At 36.2% G+C, this 23,867-nt stretch overlaps 1 protein-coding gene across 1 annotated transcript in view; it reads left to right on the top strand.

Annotated features, from left to right (window-relative positions):
• The window catches only part of LOC149770914 (uncharacterized), a 38,067-nt gene extending 16,023 nt beyond the window's left edge, over positions 1-22,044 (top strand). The window contains exons 5-6 of the mRNA XM_089948991.1: positions 4,495-4,760; positions 21,659-22,044. Of these exons, the coding sequence (XP_089805117.1) occupies positions 4,495-4,760; positions 21,659-22,018 (626 nt within the window). The 3' untranslated portion in view covers positions 22,019-22,044. The remainder of the gene's footprint in view (positions 1-4,494; positions 4,761-21,658) is intronic.
• The last annotated feature ends 1,823 nt before the right edge of the window (positions 22,045-23,867 follow it).

Raw genomic sequence — 23,867 nt, 5'->3', positions numbered from 1 at the left:
CATTAGTCTGGACAGATTTGGGTCGGCCAACAAAATCTTTTGATAAGTCTTATTGACTTCTAAATGACCAGCCAAGTGAATCTCATCAGAAAGACTTAGAATTTTCTGTTGATATGTCCTTGGAACTACAATTTGATATCTCACAGACCACTTGTCACCAGCAGGTACCTCAGGAGGTCTCCATTTTCTCATATTTTTGTTAACAAAATTAATAAATAGAGACTTGAGTGGCCAGCTAAAATGAATAGGAGTTATCAGGATCTTGTTCCTGTTCGAGAAATGATTGTTTTTGTCACCCTGATTAGGATAGAGAGAATGAGTAGTAAAATCACAATCACTGTAATCAGTATCTATACTAGTAGCAAAAGTGACCTCATCAAAAGACTGATTAATACATGTGTCAGCATAAGGAATAATTTCCTGATCAATATCATTCTCAAGAGCTCTTTTGCCTTAGCTCTAGTACCTGCACAGTCAAGGTACAAATCATGGATTTCATTCTCAAAAGGATCAACTTTCTAATCAAAACAAAAGTGCATTAAGCACAACCTTATCTCCAGTTAAGTCACTGCCTAGTAATAAATGAATGCGGTTGATATGTAAAGGAATCAAAATGGAGAGGAACATTGACTAAGCTACACTCTACTCCCTTAATAAAAGCATTTTCTCTAGCAGACTTTTCAGACAAAGGCAAAGTTCCAGATAACAAAAGACTCAGAAAGGCATTGTGTCCCTTAATATTTTAATATGGATAGGTTTGGCAGAATCACCAATAAGTGAGTGGTTCATAATGAATCTGATGAATTTGTTTGACTCAGCAAATTACTTTCAATATCTTTGACTGTTGACCTCTCTGGAAAAAGAGCATTTGGAAGAACTCTGTCTTATTATGTTGCTTATTTTTCAACTGGTAGCAATCAGAAATGATGTGCCTCTCTTTTTACAATAAGTGCAAAGAGGAAAAGATAAGGATATCTAATCAGATATTTTATTACCAAATGTTATGTCAGATTTGGAAGTACTCAAGTCTGCTTAGAGGAAGACTCAGAGACAAATGAAACTTCATGAGTCAAGGAATAATCATCAACTTTTCATGAATCATTTTACAAAATTTTAATTTTTGCTCAGCAAGACAGGTCTTGACATCACTATGGGTGTAATTTTTGAACTCTTCAATTAAAATGAGCTGTTTGAAGTTATTGTATTCTTGATCACCCTTCTTGGCTGAACACCACCTGTCAGGTAGTTGTTCTTTTTGCCTTTGAAATTCGATGTGGGTTGATCCAGTTTATTTTCTAGAATTCTGAAACCTCTGTTGATATACAAATACCTTTATTTCAAATACACCTATGAAGACTTCTCTCCAGTACATTATAAAGTCATCCTTTTCATGTTCAACCTACAAAGCATCCTTCTGAAGTCAATTGCCTCTGCCACTCTTTGGCTGATACATAATGCACCACTGTTTCATGCTATTAGTTAGTTGGCATTACATACTAAGGGAGACAACTCATGAAATCCAATAGGAGTCACTAGGATAAAGCATTAAAATATCTGCTCAGTCCGCCAAGGTGTAGATAGGGTTAACATATCAGAACCTTTTCTTCTCTTTGGATCTGCATTTCCTCTGTCAGAATTTACATTTCTTTCTTCTCTATCTCTCTCTCTCTCTCTGAATGTGTATTTCTCTCTCCTCTCTGCATTTGCATTATTAACTTCTGAAGCTGAAGCTTTCTTAACTCTAATTCCATCTGGTATTTTAACTGTAATTGTATTAATTATGAAAACCAAATAAAGGCTTTCTAATCAAACACACTGCTCTGGTGGCCCAGCGTCCATCTCAGATGCGGGAGGTTGCAGGTTTGAACTCCAGCTGAGTCATACCAAAGACTTATAAATAATGGGATTTGCAGCTGCCCAACTTGGTGCTCAGCATTAAGAGGCTAGTGTTCGGACTGGTCAACCTTGTATCAGGATAATGTAACTGGGTGGGATATCATGATATATGTCTTTGGCATGATGCCCCAGTGCTAGACATCACTATAAACTGCCACACTGCAGACATTGTAGCAATATGACTGAAAAATTGTTAAAGCTACATTAAAACTCCAAATCATACACACACACACTATCAAACCCTAAGCACTTAATCCAAAAAATTCTTTTCCAGCAAATACACAATCAGAACATTCTTTGACTTTTGCTTCACTAAAGCCTTCACTTCAGAAAGATCATAATATCTGGCAAGCTCAAACAACTCATCCTTTTTCAAGGACTCTAACCCTTCTTAGGTAGGATTTTAAATCAAGTTGTTGACTTGTTGACTCATAGTGAAAGTTGGCTGGTTTTACTAAAAAGTTCTCAAATTTGTGAAATATGTTTTACCAGAGATAATGAAAATTCATAAAGAATGTCACTTCAAATTGCAAAAGCAATTTTTTATTTTTTCTATGGTCTTAAATTATATAACAGAAAGAAGCAAACCCAAAATGTTTTGTAATTTTCAACAGATAATTTATTTCCCTAAAATACAAAGTGAAAATTTACAAGGAACTTATGGTATTTTGAATTAATTCCCCAATAATCCTAAAAGTTATATTACCAGTCCAAAAGAAAATGGTCCAAATGAAATCCAGTATTGAATATGCTGACATGCCAATTGTCTTGGATAAGCTGATGTGTCAACAGTCTTGATGTATCACAATGATATAATCCAGAATGTCCTTGAATGAGATCATGGTAATCACAAAGTGGTAATTTAGTCCGAAATGTGAATGAGCACTTTGTAAATCCAATGAAAATTAAATCAATAACTCCTCTCAAATTATATTGGAATACAACTAAAAGTGATTCTACAAAGACTGATATTAATTTTGTTTACTTCAGAACCTTATATAAAAACCTCAGGTGCATTATAAATTAACAGGATGTTTGCTTCTAGAACATTCAAACTTTTGTAAAGAAGGCTGGATCTTGAACTGAAATATCAGTCAACAACTTATTTACAATATAAAAACAATATATCAGATAGACAGTAGAATATCCAAGGGAAAAACCAATGTCCTAAACTCAGATCCAAGTAAACATGTTGTTTACAAATAATGATTATCTTGAAGTATAATCTGCAGTATAATCTGACTCTGGACAATAATATGTTGTTTACAAATGACCCTTAAAATCTGCAATCATATATATATATATGGGGCGTTTGTATTATTTTTTTTACAATTTCCTTTCCCTGGTGACACAGAAAGAATTTTTTTCTTGACAATGAAGCTTGTCAATTTTGTAATCAAAACTAAAAAGGGAAAGTGGCTGTGAATGAGTGAAGAATATTGCTTCTGCAATGAAAGTAGGTCTACATGACAGACCTGGACCAAACTTTGTGAATGGCTTGAACTTAGAGCAAGGATGAATCTTACTGAATTTTGAGTCAAGTGTCAGGGTCTCTTTGACTGAAAGAATAGTGGTTTCCACGCAGTAAAATTCAACTTCATAGACCTGCACCAATCTTTGGGATAGTGTGCACTTGTGGTAAGGAAGAAACCAATCCATTTTGGGCTCAAAAAATCAAGAGGTTAAGGTGATTTCACTGATAGAAGAAAAAAGGTTGTCACACAAACAAATACCAGGTGTCAATCTTCACCACAGTTTGTATATGACTTTCCTGATGTGTACAGAAGGAAGCACATTAATTTGGGGCTGAAAACATTGGAAAAGCATGTAAAATTGAATTTAAAAGTACAATGATTACATTAGGCTGAATGATCCAACAAGAAGCCATTGAGCCCCATAGTTCTTGGAACCTTAGGTACTGGGAGAGGCTTATTAATTATGAGGTAAAAAGTTAAGATCGTTTAGACAAAATTTTGATCATGATTTTAAGATGTTTTATGTCTTCTAATTTCAACTTCTTTTAACCTGTTGCCAACAGAGTTGCACTGTAGGCACAACTGGAGATTAAGCTGTTTCACATTGAAAAAACTTTGCTTGTTATGACTTACTTTCTTTGGTTAATTGAAAACTTTTAACAATGCTAACTCATGCCAGAGAAGCAGTGTATTCATATGTTCCACTTTTTAAGTAGCAGATGGCCTATTAAATGCTATTTGTACATTTAAAATAACTGTACATGTCACGGAGTTTGTGGTCTTTAAATTTTAAATACAAGAGGATTTGAAGAAGAATAGGTGGATTTGAGGTCTGAGCACAAGGGTTAGGAAATAGCAGTAAATAAGAAAAATCTAAGTTCAAGTTTCAAATGTATCATCTATCCTGGCACAAGTTTGTAATGATTCAGGTGAATGTTAAATTATCAACCTATCAGCAGTTATGTATTATCATTTCTAAGAAAAATGATTTAAACTTAATTTTGTATTTGCCCATATATACAATTATATGTACTGTTAATCTTAATTTTGTTTAAAAATTCCAACTTTCAATTCATAATAGAAGTTGACTTTGTAATAAAACATGTTTCATTTACCCTTTTAGGTTGTCTGGAGCATGGTCATGAGGGGAGTGCAAAACTCTTTCTAGACAGTTTAGAAGTATTTTGCAACAAAAATATAACATCAAACTTAAAGATCATCAATGTAATTGATAAAGATGAACACATAACTGAGAGAGTAGCAGATGTATTCATTAAACACACTGAGAAAGTTAGATTTGCATTGGCAGCCCATGGTAGCGAGTGGAAACCAGCACGGGAACCATCTTCATATGCCAGTTCTGTTAAATCTCAAGGAGGAATATCACAGGTCAGGTTTTTTTGTTGTTTCCAGACAGATAAGATATAAAATCATGCCTCTCTCCTCCTCCTCAGTTGATCATTACTAACCTAACTTAGGCCAGTGGAAGCCTGTTTAAAGTCAGTAATACATTGCCCATTACCTGCTATAGATTACATTAAGCTATGTCATTTCCTGGCACTTGTCCCTGTCCAAGGATATTATTCCTTCCTCCAGTTAGTAATTGAAGGTCTAGAATAAAAGTAACATGATACCAGTCTGACAACTTAGTCCACTAGCTTAGAATATCTTCCCTCCTTTCCTTGGACTTCGCGTATTTATACATTTGTTTCTTCAGTGCTCAGCGCTTTTATTATCAGAATTTATTATCAGAATTTCTTGGTTTCAGAGATTATGAGTGGGGAAAGTTTTGATTCATCATTGACTCTTCATTGATCAGTCCCCATTCAGCAAATTCCTTCTAGAAGAGTGGTTCATGATGGAGACAGCTGCCTCAGTCTGAATGCCATCAGGCCCAAATGAGTGTTTGGTCTCCATGGATTTCTAAATCTCCACATTCCCATTTTCCCAGCCCACAGAAAGTTTACTTAGCTTTGAGTAGGACAGGAGATATTTAAATTTTACACTTTTCATTTTTACCTTGCTTCCATTCTCAGAGCCTTCACCAGGGTTATAGATGTAATAAAATCTCATTTAGGGTTCTTCGGATTTCCCATCTACCATTACTTCATCAACTATAGTATTCCTACACCATCCTATTTATTTGCTCCCCACAACCAATTTTAAAGACCAATAAATAATGATATAAAAATGCACCAACTTAATCATGTCATTCATCAATTTATAATTTCTAACCTGACCATTGTCAGGGAGTACCAAACACTGTCGACTTGTTGGCATTTTAAATCAAATGGGTGTTTCTTTAGTAACATGGTTGCCATATTTGCATGGGCGTGTCTATGTTTTCAAATAACAGATATGATCACTCTTTTTGACCAAATGTGTACAAGAGTTCTTTGTTATTTAGAGAAGATGTGGAGCATTTCCTTCCATCTGCTGAAGTGGTCTAGTCACCCCCTGTTCCTTTGACCAGTTTTTACTATTGTAACTCGTTAGAGGGAATTGTTCTGGCTGGTTTATTTGTTCATCTGATCACTTGATTAGTCAGTGAAAGGTTTATATACCCCATTGTCACTGGTGAAGCTGTTATTGCTGCTGATTAGGTCATATGACAATTGTATTGTCGCGACTTATTGTTCTAGCATCTGGGTTCCAAAATAAATAATTGTCTCATAGCCGGGTTTTGGCTACATAGAGAAATGATTTAACAAATAGGGATCACTGGTCAACAGCGAAATCATTACTGACTTGAAAAGGCCCTAATCTGTAGTATTTTGGTGTGCCGAACACGAATATAACCGTGAAAAATTTGTATTGGCTCTCGTTTTGAAGATATTCATATACCTCATTTTCTATGTTTCACTGTGTAAATTTCTCCAGTAGGACTGCAGCAACATCCGGAATAATGATGTAACATTGCATAATACCATCATGCTCACATCATCCACAGTTGATTGCATCATTTTCTGATGCAATGCAATACTAATGCCATGCGGCTGCTGAAGTAAGTTGACGTCAGCAGTGTACTATACATGTGTAGGCCTATTATACTAATGCCAGGCGGCTGCTGAAGCTGACGTAAGCAGTGTACTATATAAAGCCCAATCAGATAGGTTCAGCATTTAAAATATTTTAGACGTTGTGCGAGACAGTTCAAGCTACTGTTACATAAAACTTATTATTTTATCCATTTACGTACAATAAAGAACAGTAATGCCTCGAAAGTGTGTTAATACCGCGGACAATTTTTGCTATATTTGTGGGGAAGTGACATTTGCCAACCAGAAGAAAAGTATCAATTCTCAAGTGAAGAAGGCATATCATCTTTACTTCGGATGCAAGGTTGGTGACCAAGACAAGCCTTGGGCTCCGCATATATGCTGTGCTACATGTACAACACAGCTTTCACAGTGGTTGAATTGCAAAAGGTCATCAATGCCGTTTGCAGTCCCAATGGTGTGGAGAGAGCCAAGCAACCACCTAAATGACTGTTACTTCTGCTTGGTTCCTCCTCTTTCCGGCGGAATAACGAAGCGAAAGAAGTCGAGAATAGTCTACCCAAACATTCCGTCTGCATTGAGACCAGTTCCACATGGTGAGGGACTTCCTATTCCAGAATCTCCAGCAGAATATTCTCTTGATTCATCTGACGAAGACAAAGGTGAGTCGACCTGTTCTTCTCCTGGTCCATCAGCATGCAGTGATCCAGATTTTCACTGTGGTGCATCATCAACCCCACACAGAATAACACAGGAAGAACTAAATGACCTGATTCGTGATTTGGACTTATCAAAGAACAAGGCAGAATTGCTAGGATCAAGACTCCAACAATGGAATCTTCTAGAAGAAGATGCCACAATTACTGCATATCGAAAGCGCCACCAGCAATTGGAGCCTTTCTTCAGAAAGGAAAGTAATCTGATATTCTGTTCCGATATTGAGGGCCTCATGAATGCTTTAAAAATCACTCATGACCCACAAGAATGGAGACTATTTGTGGACTCTTCGAAACTGAGTCTCAAGGCTGTGCTTTTGCACAATGGAAACATTCTTCCATCTATTCCAGTAGCGTATGCTGTCCACATGAAAGAGACATACGATAACTTAAGGCAGCTACTGAATTCCATTGAGTATAACAAGTACAGCTGGCACCTCTGTGGTGATTTGAAGGTAGTTGCCCTTTTAATGGGACTGCAGCAAGGATATACAAAATACATGTGTTTCTTATGCGAGTGGGATAGCCGAGCAAGGGAAATGCACTACATGAGGAAGGAATGGACTCACAGGCAGAATGTAGCCATTGGAGAGAAGAATATCCAACACCCAGCTCTGGTTGAGGCTCAGAAAATCTTGCTACCACCCCTTCACATCAAACTAGGTTTGATGAAGAACTTCGTGAAAGCCATTGACCGGACTTTGCCAGCATTCCGATACCTGCATGAAAAATTCCCTCGACTCAGCGAAGCAAAGATTAAAGAGGGAGTTTTTGTGGGTCCTCAGATTCGAGAGCTTTTCAAAGATGACCGGTTCAACAACTTGCTGGAAGGTGACGCGAAACAAGCATGGAATGCTTTTCGCCTAGTTTCTACAAACTTCCTCGGAAATGTTAGGGCAGAAAACTATAAGGAACTAGTAGAAGACATGTTGATGAAGTATAAGAAACTTGGCTGCAATATGTCTCTAAAGATTCACTTCCTTCATTCCCATTTGGATTTCTTTCCTAGCAACTGTGGTATTGTTAGTGATGAACACGGCGAACGTTTTCATCAAGATATCGCAACAATGGAACAAAGATACCAGGGAAAATGGTCCACTACAATGCTGGCTGACTACTGCTGGACACTCCTCAGAGATGCTCCCGAACAGCTGTACAAGAGACAGGCGAAGAAATCTAAGATGTAGTCAATGACTTGATTTTTTATAGGTAGGCTATTACAGTTGACCTTTTACTATTGGAATGCATTTCGTTATGTAAACATTAATTTCTTGCAGATTACAAAAAAACTAGAGCCAATTTTGCAATTTGACTGTCATATTCGTGTTCAGCACATAAAAATTGATAAGAATTGACTAATTTTATTTCAGTAACATGACTTTTGTAAAAATTTGTTGTCCAGTGGATACAAACAAAGAAAATACTAGAAAACTCTTATGAATTTTTTTATTTTAAATTTACATTCAGTTGTTTATGTATAATATAGAATGACACAGCTAATTTCTGGAACACAATACATAACACTGTAATGCTATTACATGTATACAAATTACCAGTTTTTGCTGATCTACCAAATTTCAATAATAATACTAACAATACTCATCTTATGTCTCCGATTTTGTCATGAATCTTTAAAAATTTTCGCTTACTATGTCATATATTGTAGCCCTAAACAAGAGACTTTCTTTTAGTCCTACTCTTAGGGAAATTAACCTTTGTCAAATTCATAAGGACTTAGATAACTTCTTTCAGTGAAGAAAGTGAATCATTTTTTTTTAATCATACACCAAAAACAGATGATGAGACTAACTCTTTCAAAATGAAATAATAAGTCAATTCAGACAAAGAAGCAAATGGGCTTCATCCAACCAAAAATGAATGTATGTATTTAGACATTCTGCAGATTGGTAAAATTATCAGTGTTAAAGTTTAAACAAGAAAGGAGATACAGCCTGAATATAACAAAAAATGAAAACCGTCCCTCTATGAACTTAGTAATAACAAGAATAATGTGGTTAAAGAAGCTGATAAAGGCTCTACCATTGTAATCACAAAAACGGATGATTATGTCAAAAGAGGCCCTATTTAGACAACTCATTGATGAGAATTGTTATACCAAACTGAGGAAAAATCTTACAGAAATACACCACAGCATGGTGAAAAACCTTGTAATACAAATTCATGACAAAGAGAAATTAGATGATAAGATTGTTCCTAACCTCATCAGTGACAAAATCCGTACTCCAAGGTTTTATATCCTTCATAAACTACATAAATGCCTTATTCTGGGGATAATCTCTGAAAGACCAGTTATTAGTGGCAGCAGTTCCCCAACAGAAAAAATAACTAGTTTTGTACTCATGAAATTTATACCTTCTTATATCAAGAACACAACCGATTTTATTAATAAAATTCAAGTAATTTGTGATTTACCTGATGACTCATTTTTTGTCACAATCAACGTCACTTCTTTCTACACTAATATATTGAATCCTGAAGGTTTACCTTCTATAGCTAGAACTCTCGATTTAAATAAACTGAATTATCATCTCTCCAAAATTAGTATTGCACTGCAATAACTTTTCTTTCAAGGACACCCATTATCTATAAATTGGCAGAACTGCTATGGGAACTAAAGTAGCCCCATCGGACATCAATCTTTTTATGGGTGATTTAGAATGGAAAATGCTAAAACCAGCACCATATAAACCTTACATTTATCTAAGGTTTATAGAGATATTTTTATGATAAGGATATTGGTTCAGTGTTGGAGTTAAATAAATTTCACCTATACTGTAACAGTTACCATAAAACTATTAAGTTTATAGTAATATATCCCAAGGGGAAAAAAATCACATTCTTTGATTCTACAGTAATTCATGACAACAACACAATTTGATTCATATTGTAAACCTACAGATAAACGTTGTTATCTACACTATGTATTACTACCATCCAAATCACTGTAAAAAAATCCAGTCCATTTAGTCAGCTATTATGAATTAGAGGAATCTGTATTTAACAATTGGACTTTGAAAAACATGCCTCCAACCTAGTTCCGTTTTATGAAAGAAGAGACTATCCAACTATGAGGCTTTTCAAAAAGCAGACCAGAAGGATCGTTCAGAACTACTGAAACCAATTCAGAAAATCTCAAAAAATAACAATGTAATACCAGCTATCTTCACATATGATAAGGATAATTATTTCCTCAAACAGGCAATTAAAACTCTCTGGCCAGTTGTCAAATTGAGTCTACCAGAGATTTTACAAGGTCAGCCAATATTATCTCAGAGAATTGGTTATAAAGTTATTAACCAACTAATAAGAGCTATGTTTTGTAGCAATCATCCAGGCTTAATGGGTAAAACATTCGCAAATAAAGTATTAGATTGCAAGACCATTAATTGCAGTTTCTGCCTGAAAATGGATAAATCCAAAATCTTTAGAAGCACATTTACGAACCTCAAATATAAATCAAAACCAAGAGGATATTGTACCACATGTAATTTTGTCTATTTACTCACCTGCACTAAGTGTGGCAACCAATATGTAAGTGCAACTAAAAGGTAATTCCAAGTAAGAATAAAAGAACACTTGAGGGATATACATTATCATAAAGATTCCCCAGTGTCTATTAGCATTTTAATCTATCTCACCACAACACAGATTGTGTTAAATATCAGAAAATATAAATTATTAAGTTCAATCAAGAGGTTTCTAGTAGCACTATTTATAGGAAAGATAGAAAAAAAATTTTTGATATACCAATGTACTCTACATCTGGTTGTGTGTGTGTGTGATATATTGATTTTTAATGTAGCTTTAACAATTTTTCAGTCTTATCGCATGGCAGTTTATAGTGATGTTTAGCACTGGGGCATCATGTCGCAGACATGTAGCATGATGTCCCACCCAGTTACATTATCCTGTCACCAGGCTGACCATTCCTAACACTAACCTCTTAATGCTGACCGCCTAGTGAGGCAGCTGTTAGTATCATTTTTTAAAGTCTTTTTTATGACTTGGCTGGGATTTGAATCCGCAACCTTCCGCATCTGAGGTGGATGCTGTAAACACTTGGCCACTGGAGCAGTCATCTGGTAGGGATTAACATTTTTGACTGCAATGGATTGTTCTACAGACCAGAAAAGGACAGTGGGCAGCATCTATCTGCTTGTTTGCATCAAGAGCCTCCATTTGCTTTGAAATGCTAACAGGTTGAGTCCCTGGCGACAATCGAGTTAGAACTTATAAACTGATGAATGAAATGTCTAAGTTTTGTGCATTTTGTATATCCTTGATGCCTTTCATTTTTAAAATCGTTATGGAGGACAAACGGGAAGGTGTGCAAATATTATAGTTGATGTACAACTAGTTGATGTGCAACATTCTCAGAACGTGCTTTTCTCTAGGAATATGTCTCTCTATCAGGTGACAGTCACTAATCTAGGCCTAACTCCCATGCAGGAGAAGTCATATCTTATCCCTTCTCAGAATTTTGTTTACATGAAGTTGAACTTTCTCACCTGTCAAGGAACTTGTCTCTGTTCCTTCCAACAGAATTTCAGATTCTTGCTGTCTTAAAAAGACTGGATGAAAAGACATCATTGTTGGATCATATCTACATTTCTCTTCTGGGAATTTTAAACATGGCAGCAGACTGTGTTCCTCTAGAAAGGTTTCAGCCTGACTCCTTGTTTTACTCAGATTCAGGGGCTCACCTAATGCCTGAGAGAGTAGTTCTGTATTGCTTATTTTCTTGAGAAGAAGTTTTCTTCCACATTAATAAACACTGTTTGCCTAGTACTTAATGGGTGCATCAATCACACAAGGCATTATAGCATCAAGGTCTCTACAGAAAACACATCGACTGTAGCATACCTCAGACACCAACGCTGCTTATCTTTGCTTGAAAGTTTCTAACTTCATCCAGCTTTCAAGGAGACTATTCACTGGGTCTGCCACATTCTGGGCAAGAGGAATGTTCAGGCAGATAGCTTGTCCAGACAGGGACAAACAGTCCTTGCAGAATGGTCTTTATACCAATCAGTAGCAGTGGCACTAAGTCGTCTGTGGTTAAGGTCGGTGAACTTGTTTATGCTGAAGCTGAACAATAAGCTTGTTCTAGTGCCAGACCAGAGTGCATCGATGGTGAATGTCTTCAGTATGAAGTAGAATCTGTCCATTCCCACCTTTCAGAATAATCCCTCAGATTCTTTACAGAATTATAACTTGCCAGTCACAGCAGAACCTCAGATTGCTCCCCTGTAACCTGAGAGATAATGGTTCAATGATCTCAACCTGTTGGTTGATGATCCCATGGAATTACCACTAAAGAAGGATGACTCACTATTGTCATTAGTGAGATTCTGTCAGGCAAGGCAGTCTTCAAATCCTTCACCTTCTCACATGACACATAAGGTGCTCTACCTACCAGGATGAGTTTTCAAGCTAGAATGCCAATTGCATTTCTCAGGCTAGAAGGAATTTAACTGCCAAGGTTTAAGATGCCAAGCGCAGAATTTCCTGGTGCCATTCTCATGTTATGTCAACAATATAATCCCTTAACTCCCTTGCCTCTCTGATGTCCTTCATTCTCTGTCCAAGTCCAAGAAGGAAGATATACTGAATATCAGAATCGGACTAAGGTGTCAAACTGGAATCATCATGGTTTTATTCTCTTTCTTCTAGATCTTCATTTTACTAATTGGAGGAGGGAATAATTCCTTGGACTGGGGATTGGAACCAGGAAAACATATAGTAATGCAATATTAGCAAGTAATTATTACATAATTTAGATTAATTGTACCCCAAGAGAAACTAAATTTGTGATTGATATTTAGTCAGAAAACATTACTAATTCCATCTTTTCTTTTCTTTTCTTAAATGTTGCTAAATGGAGAATAGAAGCAAGGTCAATACTACCCAGATTCTCTCAGATTTCCTAAAGGAATAATTCCATTCATGTAGGACAACCTTCCTAACACAGATACTGGTCTAAGCTAATACCATGTGCTGTGGTTATGGGGGGTTGTGGGGGTGGGGGTCTCTCTTTGTGTCTAGTGGCATAAACAGTATGCAAATTAGGAGAAAGCTATGTAGACGTGCCTGTCAGATCATGTCCTTACCTACCGTAACAAAGCGTGTTGTGCCAAAACACAATTTTGTACTCCCAAGCTCCCCTGACACTGTCATGTTTAAAAAAACACAATTTTCAGTAACCTTTAAAACAAAAAACACCACTTTTTGTATATGCCTGTAACATGTTGCCTGTATAAGATGTAAACAGTCCTGCTTAGAGTTCAAGTCTAACTATCCAGGAGCAGTTTAAATAGCATCAGTGAGAAGGCAACGAGGACGGGTATAAACAACCATTTCAAATATTACTTGAATGAGTGACAATAGCTAGTGCGATGTGTTACTTTACTTGGATGACTGCTGTGGGCAAGCCCATTATGCTGATTTTCATAGGTGAAGTTCACGAAGTAAAACAACCCAATAAGGGTAAATCAAAGACATGCTAGGTGCGTGTTGAATTACAAAAGTTATTGGATGTCATTGCCTTGAGTGAGAATGTTTAATCCATCTGTATTAAAGATTATTGACAAGTTTGGGAACAGCATCAATGTTTCTTTGAAGTCAGATTTTACTTCATATATGTAGGCTAATGTAACACATGATTATTCCAGTTATGGGAATAGTGCTCATAGTAATTCATTGGGAAGCAATTTGCTATCAGCATCAAAAACAATGTCCAGCAAAAATAAACCTTGGAACTCCTCGTTGAAGGGATTTTTCTTCACCAAGCACACCAGCAAAGAAGGCAAGGGGCATTTAATTTTATGCAGATACCGCCAACATCATATCGACATATGACATTCCAGTTTGTACGATGTCTGTCAAAATAGAAGCACTTTATTATTATCTTAATATTGTTAAAATACAAAGTATTGACCTATGCTTTTCAGGATGATTTAAGCCATGAAAGACAATAATAAGCAACTGCTCTGATAGCCTAGTGGTTATGAGCATCCGCCTCAGTTGCAGGAGGTCATGGGTTTGATACCCAGCAAAGTCATACCAAAGATTTATAGAAATGGTACTAACAGCTGCCTCGCTTGGCACTCAGCACTCAAAGGTTAGTTTTAGGACTGGTCGGCCTGGTATCAGGATAATATGACTGGGTGGGACATCATGCTACATGTCTGCGGCATGATGCCCCAGTGCTAGACATCACTATAAACTGCCTCACTGCAGACATCATAACGATATGACTGAAAAATTGTTAAAGCTACATTAAAAATCCAAGTCACACCCACACTCACACACAATAATAAGCACATTCTCATGTTGCACAGATGGTTTGTGTTGATAAAACATTAACACACCTACTGGACAGAGGCATATATTACTACTGTATTACATGCAAATCCCCCCTTACACTTGAAAATATTACCACCCCCAATGAAATGGTTAGTCCCAAATGTGATGTATATTCATTTTTCTATAACGACAAGCATATCCCATGATCAGACTGCATAAAACTACTCTCACAAACCAGTATCTGAAGATCAACTCCAACCACCATCTTGAATTTAAGTGATCAATGGTGAGAACTCTGTTGCATCGGGTGAACAGCATTATTAGTGTTGAGGAAGACTGTGTGATGAAGGTTAATCATAATATTAAGACAGCTTTAAGGGCCAATGGTTACAAAGACTAGATGATTGTGTTGCCTGAAAAGTAATGGGGAAGGGAGGAACATCAGAAGGAGAAGGAGCAAAATGTATAACAGTCCCTTTACCATGTACATATTAGTGAACTCTCCCACAGATTAAAAAAAATCTTCTGAAAGCATGGAGCTAATATGATCCACAAACCCTTGAACACCATCCATTCAGTTATGGTACATCTCAAAGACCACACTCCTTTGAATAATAATAAAGACTTTATTTAAAGAAGAAGCTCATTTGGTCAACTGACCAATCCTCCATGAGTCTTTCTACAATGACATTTGTGTGTATGTGTGTGTCTATATATATATATATATATATATATATATATATATATATAATGCCCAGTTTTCTCACAAGAGGAGGTATCTTTAGACAACAAACACTATTCAAAACTTGACAATTGATATACTGCTACAATAAAATGTGTCCAAGGCTTCAAGGTTGAGTACATACAGGATTCATACAAATAGTAGTGTGTAAAACATTATAGGTGAGTACATGATAACAATGTGGTAAATAGTAATATTCCTGAATTAAAATCATAGAAATTATTGTTTCTTTAGATGTTGACTAAGAAGCTTTTTAAAAGCTTGGCATGTGTCAGCTGACTTTATATAAGGTGGTATGGAATTCCTTAGTTTGGCTCCAGACAAAGCAAGAACCTTCTTACAAAACTCTAAATTTGGTTTAGGTACATATAACTTGTTTGAGATGGATCTTAGTTCATTCATATGTACATTTTCAACAAATTTAAAGTTACATTTAAAGTAATCAGGAGCCAAACCGTTTAAGGATTCATAGACTAATAAACCCTTCTGAAACTGAATTCTCCGCTGAAATGGAAGCCACTTTAGGGTTATAAAAAGATTTGTTGATGGTATATATAAATCAGCATCAAGAATAACTTTAGCTTCTCGTGTTTGAAATTTCATTAATCTTTCTTAATTTTCGATACCACTATTGCCCCAGATAGAACAACAATATTCTATGTGTGGCATGATATATGCATTGTAGAATATCTTTCACTGTTCTCGAGGGAGACAAGATTTTATTCTGTTAAAGAGATAAAAAAGTGACTAAACTTTTATAATGACTTTATCAACCTGCATTTTCCAGCTCAAGTAGTTTTTCATTTTCAGACTGTTTTATATCCATTACTTTTATCATTACTTTGAAATCATTTTTGTCAGCTTCTACTCTTGCTGGACTACCTATGATTGTGAATTTTGATTTGGCTGCATTTATCTTCATAACATTGTGCTCACACCAATTGTGAACAATGGATGGACAGAACAACAGTCCCTCAGAGGGACTGACTCTTGACTGGCCAATCCCAGGAATCCCATATAAGCCAAAATAAGGATTATATAGATTACTTTTTTCATGCATTAATGATTGTAAGCTATCCCTCCCCCCATCAGATAAATAAACATTTTTACAAATTGTGGCTTTTCATAAAAGACAAGTAATTTCAGATAGCTGTCAGTGCATTTAAAAACAACATACCTTGGAATCATATATATATATATATAATTAGTATCGAGTTAGATTAGTCTACGCAAATACTTCACACTTTTAAATAATACATGGATAGGCTTTTTTGTAACTCTTGCTTTAACATTTTCTTACGACAATGTCTAACCAGCATCTGGGGAGGTGTGAGCACAAGAAAACCTGGGACACCCACCCTGGTTGTCTTTTTTTTAGCTGTGGTCAGACAAGGTCCTGGTCCTTGCTGAATGCAGACAAATAAAGTACATTTGTCTTCTTCCTCAGAATTTTTAGGGTTTTCCTTCTCCAGTACCCAGGGGAGAAAATAAGTGTGTGGAGAATGAATAACATCCTCTTCTGACCGAGAAGCAACACCTCTCCAATCCCTTAGGACAGAGAGTAAGTCATGCTGTCCTGGGTTCCCTCTTACCCACCGCAGCCAAATCCGCCACTATGAACAGTCTCTTCAGTCTGCAAGAAGATTTATGGGTCTATCTTCCCCCTATGCCAAAATCTCTGCTGCACAGAAATATTGTCACATGGTCCTGCCTCCCAGGAGCAACAGCATAATGATGAGCTGTCTATCATCATACATTTGCAAGAGTTTGATGCAGAAGAGGAAGAGATCTGGTCTTTTGACCAAGTGGTTCATGAGATTTACTGTGTTTTACCCACTGTCCCAAGGCTTTAGGCTCTGAGGACAATAAATTTCTCTCCAGCTTGGAGAGAATCTCTGGAGCTACCTTTCAACCAGATCTCTTGGTGCTCCTTTGCTCAACTATTATTAAGGAGCTTTCCCAAAGGTTTATTAAATTCCAGAAGTTTGCTAGACAACATAAGGGTTGTCTATCACTCCTCTATGTTGAGACCCTTCCTGTCCCTTTAAATGTCCCACATTGGATGATGGAGCAGTACAAGTAGTAGAATTTCCATGGGGACCTGGGCTTGCCTTCCAGTTGAAACACTGGGAGCCTTAGAACTAAAGGGTAGGTCACTAGTAACTATAGCCTTGAATTTCATCTTTTTGGCAGCCTCATTGAGTCTACTGAAGCTGTCCTCCAACATGTAGCTGCCCGGTAAAACCTTTTTTCAGAGATTTGGTTTGGTATCATGGACAGTTATTGGGTCCTCTATCATAAAAGGAGGATACTGACTTTAATTTCAAGATTATCCTGTAGTAAGGTCTCCCACATGCATCCACCAGTTGAATCTGGTTTATTCAAGGAAAAGGGATGCTCTCTTCTCCAGAAGGGTGCAGTAGAGAGAGTGATATATGACCAGTCTCCAGCTATTTACTCCCAGACTTTCCTGGTACAACAAAAGGGGAAAGGTTTACATTAATTATTAATCTTTCCCTCAAAAACAGGTTTCTGTAGGAGGAACCTCTCATGATGGAGATCACAGCCTCATTCAGGAATGTCATAAGACCTATTGACTGTACAGTCTCCATCAATCTTCAGGATCCATACCTTCACATCCGTGTCTTTTCTTCTTCCATGAAGTACCTCCAGATTTGTTTGCTCAGGGAGGTCTTCTAATTTTGTGTCTTATCATTCCACATAGCCTGCACACCCAACTTAAGTTTATTGTGGAACCTTGTCCTCCAATAATTCAGTGATTGGCTTATTCACAGTGGCCAGCTAGAGTCCTTCAGACTAGATCTGTCTTGCTTTCAGTCCATAGTGACCAGGTTGGGAGTTTTATCCAATCTAGAGAAATTGGAACATACTGCATCTCAAGATTTTGTCTACATGGTGATGAATGGACTCTCAAAGATAGGATTAGTCATTGTCTTATGGTATAGCATGGACAAGATCCTGACTCTGAGTTGCTGAGAAACAATACCAAATTGCTGGCTCATCTAATTCTTTTTCTACTAGGGATCTTGAACTCCACAACAGACTGCACTTGCACCCTCCCCAGTTTCTCCTTCTGGCAAAATGGAAACTGCACAGTGACTCTCAGAATGCTTAGGTTTCTCTAGGTATGGATTTCTACTGTAATCCGAGTTGATGGACAAATCAGGACCATTTTCTGGTCAGAACCCCCATACATGCGCACAAACCCACTTCTGTCTTTACAGAAACATAGTCTCAGGCTGGGATGCTCATCTGAACTGGAACCATAAGGACTGTTTTTCAGGGCTTGAGGTTGCAGTAGGAATCTGCCCTCCACATCAACAATTTAGTAATGAGGGCAGTGTTCTTAGCTCTTCAGGGGTGCATCAAAAAATGAGTGGTCACTGCATAATAGTCTTCTCTAACATGTTGGTGGTATCATACCGATACCTTAAGTGACAAGGAGGCACACATGTCCCTACTCACTGTGTGGAGTTTTGGAGGGACAAGATAGTCCTCTTATAAAGGTATCTGCACCAATCCATAGCAGATTCCATGTTCACACTTTTGGGGAGTTCTTTTTGGGGACTTGTTTGTGACAAGACTAAGCAATAAACTCCCAGCTTGTGATCCCCAACTCCCAGACCAAAGAGTATGGGCAGAGGATGCTCTCAACCTGAAGTGGGATCATCTGTTTGCTAATGCCTTTGTACAAGCCCTTCAAAACATAATAACTTCCACTGCTCAGTTCATTTTTATAACTTCTTATGTGACCCCAATGACCATGGTTCAGCAGTCTTCTCAGCTTATTGATAGACCAGCCAAGGACATTACATGAGAATAGGGTCTTTCTGTTACAGAACTTTGGGTTTTTCCTACAAAATAGCCTGCTAATCTCCACTTTCATTTTTGGCTCAGTTCAAATGTTCTGTCAACCAGGACATTTTGAAACAAAGTCAAGTGAATCATTCAGTCCTGGAGACAATTTGTGTTCAGGGTTTATGATGCCAATTGATTGGTGCAGTAGAAAATGTGTTTATCCTAGGAGTCCCTCTGTGAGTGCAGTGGCAGATTTTCTTCTCTTTCCTTTTGAAGATAGACAATACTATCAAGAGCTATTGGTCTGCCATATCCAACACTCCCAAATGTTTTAAGGAACCAGCTTTTGGAATGGTCTCTAACATAGCAGACCTGATCAAATATTTGGAACTGCAAGACCAGTATCTCACTTGCTAATGCCTACATCAAATCTCTTGTGTGAATTTTAGTCTTTAACTAAAACCCCAATGAACTTTTGGGTGAAGCATCTTTCAAGAACCTTACCTTTAAGTCTGTTTTCTTACTGTATTTGCTCTGTCATCTGTGAGGTGAAGGATAAAGATTAATGCCAATCAGCAAGGTTCTCTAAGGATCAAACAAAATTATGAATCAGTTTCTTTCCTCTCACAACCAGGTTATTTTAGCAAAAAGACAGCTTCCATTGGTTGCTTCACTACCAACTCAGATCTCCAGTCTCAATCATGTCCATGCTCTTGGTAATCAAGATAGACTTTTATGCCTTGGTAGGGTTTAACATTTTTTATTTGGCACACTGATGTCCCACTTGTTTAAAAGCTTACAAAAGAATGGCGCATAGAGCGCATTGGGCAGAAGCCATGAGTTTTACATAAAAACATTCTGCAGTCACTCTATGAGAGATGAATTATATGTTCACATACAATATGGTCCCAATAAATACATTTAGTTGGTTCTAAATGAAAAATGATGCCAACTCGGCATTAAACTTCTGAGCATGTTAACTCAAACATAAGAAAATAGTTTTGTTACCAGATCTGTTATGTTGGAGTTTCTCAAGAAGGTTTCAATACATAGCAATTAAAATGAACATAAATGCGCTTACCATGGATTACTGGAAATTCTTTTTGTGCATTAGTGTCAGTTCCTTTGAGGGACTATGTTCTGTCTATCAATTGCTCACACTTTTATTTCAGGGAAAAAACTAAATGATACTTTAATATATCTCTTTAATATTTGGCACACACACACACACACACACACACACACACACACACATATATATATATATATATATATATATATATATATATATATATATATATATATATATATAGAGAGAGAGAGAGAGAGAGAGAGAGAGAGGGAGGGAGAGAGAGTGATCTAAATTGGCATTTTTCTGTTTCTTCTGTGGTTTATTTTTACAATTTGTTTATTCATCCACCCAGCCATCACTTTTATTTCTGGAGCTGAATCACAAAGCTCTTCAAAGTCACTTGATGATTTATTTACTTTAGTTGACGAAAATAGATTTTAGGTCCATTAATATTAATATCCATTAGACTAATATTTTATAAGGATTATAGAGATCATAATTATCATGCATCAATGATGGTTGCTATCCTATTCCTCTGGTAAATAAAATTTTAGTCTAGCTCACTCAATTATTTAATTTCAAAGAAATAATGCCTGTTAGTAAAAGGCATGTAATATTGGTTCTTTTACTTTAACTTTTTCAGGAATATACTTCATTCATTTTGATACCTCTCATTTGACTGGAAACATTAGTTATTTCAGTAAAGCAAGCATATCAGATATTAGTGATATATTCCCTTCTACTCTTCTTGGCTTTTAACCAAATGACCCTTTATCTGAAAGTTTGTTTATTATATAATTTAATTGTTTTGTTGCACTTAATATACATTTACTTCTGCCTGTTACACTGTTGTATATGTGATCTGGTACAAACATGTTGCAAAGCACTATCATTAGCACATAGAAAATGCAAGTATGCACAATCTACTTAGGAAAAATTACATAAAGAAACTTCATTTAGCATTGTTAAACCTATGTTTATTTTTATGATAATTTTTGTTTGGAGAGATATTTCTTCTGAAAAGCTAAAACAATAGAAAAATCATGATGATATTAAAAGAAAATTGTTTAATTGCAAATACTGATTTGAAACCTCAAAAATCTCTTGCATTCTTTATAACGTGCTCATTCCTCTAGAAGTGCAGGGAATAAGTTGGGCTCAAAACTAACATTGCCTAGCTAGCATTGTACCAGTTACATTTGTGAAATTACTTGTTGAAAAAGCGTACTTCAAGTTTCTTGTCATTAATATTACAGTTTTATTTCAAAATAGATGCTACTGACATTGAAAATAGCCTGAATTTTGGTAGTTAAAAATATGACAACTTTCAAAATGTTATCAGTACTAAATAAAAGTTAATTTGAAATACTGATCAGGAAGAAAAGCCACTGATTAAAAAAAGAACCTATTAGTTTTTAAAAGAACCACTTTTAAGATTTATAAAATTCTCCTAAGGGCATTATTGAGGCTAGAAGTGATAAATTGATTTTCAAAGTAGGGAAATTTTTTATTTATGTTGATCCACAGTATCAGCCTTCAAAATAAATCCTTGTTTAACCTTTCCTGTGATCAATGATATCTCATTGGATATTCTATTTTTATGTTTTATGTAGGTCAAGCCAAAGAGTCCTGTACCAGGTGCACTATCTAAGGAAGATTGCCATATCTGCTTGAATGAGGTGAAATCCCCAAAAACACTGAGTTGTGGACATACATTCTGCATTAAGTGTATAGAAAAAAAGTTTGAAATAAAGCCAGTGTGTCCTAAGTGTGGACCCTTCCATGGAACAATATATGGAGACCAGCCAGATGGTGGAAAAATGACAGTCTCTATCTTGAAATTCAGTTTGAAAGGGTTTGACAAATCTGACACTATAAAAATAGATTACTTGATTCCCAGTGGAAAACAAGGGGTATGTTGTGTGTTTCCATCAGTTGATGCTAAATATTTCTTCTTCAAAATTATCCTTTAAGCATTTTATATTTTCACTTGGTCATAGTCTGACAGCTTGATTTGAGTAATGGCTGTTTAAAGGGATAGTCTAGGAGTGAAAAGTGTGCAAGCATATAGAGAAAAAAAAACTGGTTGACAATTTTTTCAGGGTATGAATACATACTACTAGTGTCATCAAGCTATCTCCACTATTCATCTACATTCTTTAACACTCAAGGAATCACATTTTGTGCAGTTTTATTCAATCCTTATTAGGCCCATATCCAACATCCTCCTTTCTGACTGGTATTTAGCAGGTTTTTTCTGGACGGTTTTAGGTAATGGCCCTTAACAATGAACTTGGGGCTGTGAATCCTACTGGATGGTAACAACTCTACCATCCATATTTAATAATAATAATACACATGTAATAATAATAATAATAGTAATATTAATGCTTTATTTATATAGGGTGATTCATTAGTCAAAGACTGTTCTCCCTTGAGGCCCTCTTAAGGAGAGTATAACAATGCACATTATATGAGGATAGCAATAATTAGTGTTTATTTTAACATGTTTAGTATTAAAATACTAAATTCTATTATCTATTAGAAGCACATATATGCTCATGATATCTCTTCTTAAATACTCTAATATTTTCAGCAGATTTTACATATAGTGGAAGCTTGTTCCAGATAACTGTACCAGAGTATTGGAAGCTCTTTTTAAATTGTTCTGTTCTTGGTTTTGTTGGTAGGTTTCCATGTGATATTGATCTCAACTGGTATTGTGTTGAAAAAGGCCTGAATAAGTCCTGAAGATACTCTGGTGCAGTTCCATATAGACATTTATATAAAAGAACTGCCTTGTGAAAATCCATCATGTAATATATTGTGAACCGTTTGAGCTCTGTAAATAAGGCTTTTGAGGGATGATCAATAGATGCATCTAAAATTACACATGCTGCTCGTTTCTGAAGTTTATAAATCCTGCAAGCTCAAATTTAACACAGTTCCTCCATACATTTGAACAATGATCCATTGTTGGAAGAATATATAACTTGAAGTATAGATTTCGAGTTTCCATAGGTAAATATTTCTTGACTCTGCTGAATGGGGCAATTTTGGATGACAGTGCTTTACAAACCTTGTCAATATGGTCATTCCATAATAAACTTTTATCTATGGTCACAACTACAAGATTTTCATGCTTGACATTTTCCAATGTATGATTATTTATTGCAAGAGATAGTTCTGGGTTCCCTGACTTGTGTAGCTTTTGTGATGTCCCCAAAATCATACATTTTGTTTTACCTTCATTAATTACCATCCTATTTTGTTGTGTTCAGTTTTGGACTCTAAGAAGGTCTGAGTTTAATCTCATTTGGATAACTTCAGTATCAGAACTAGATGTGTACAAGGTTGCATCATCTGCAAACAGATCTGTATTTGTGGATTCATTATTTGTTGGTAGATCATTGGTATAGATAAGGAAGAGGAAAGGGCCCAAAACTGAGCCTTGAGGGACCCCTGAATGCATTGTGCGAGTTTAAAAGCTAATATTGCCAATACTTACTTGTTGAGACCTTTGGTTTAGGTATGATCTAAACCAGTTTAAAGAAGGATTGTTGAACCTTTAACAGTTAAACTTTTGCAGCAGAATTTCATGATCAACAAGATCAAAGGCTTTCTTGAAGTCAAGGAAAACAATCCCAGTCGTATGCCCATTATCCATTTCCTTCAGCCAATAATCAATTAATTTGGTAAGTTCTGTTTGGCACGAGTGGTACTTTCTAAATTCTGTGCTTTATAAAACAGAGAGTATGTTTCAAAAAATGTATGGACCTGAATGGCTACTTGCTTTTCAAATACTTTTGACAATACAATTAG

This window comes from Sinohyriopsis cumingii, unplaced genomic scaffold (assembly GCF_028554795.1).
Source record: "Sinohyriopsis cumingii isolate HCF-2022 unplaced genomic scaffold, ASM2855479v2 utg002220l, whole genome shotgun sequence".
NCBI classification, from domain to species: Eukaryota; Metazoa; Mollusca; class Bivalvia; order Unionida; family Unionidae; genus Sinohyriopsis; species Sinohyriopsis cumingii.
The sequence above is the reverse complement of the archived record's forward strand: the minus strand, read 5'-3'. Positions and strand labels throughout refer to the sequence as shown.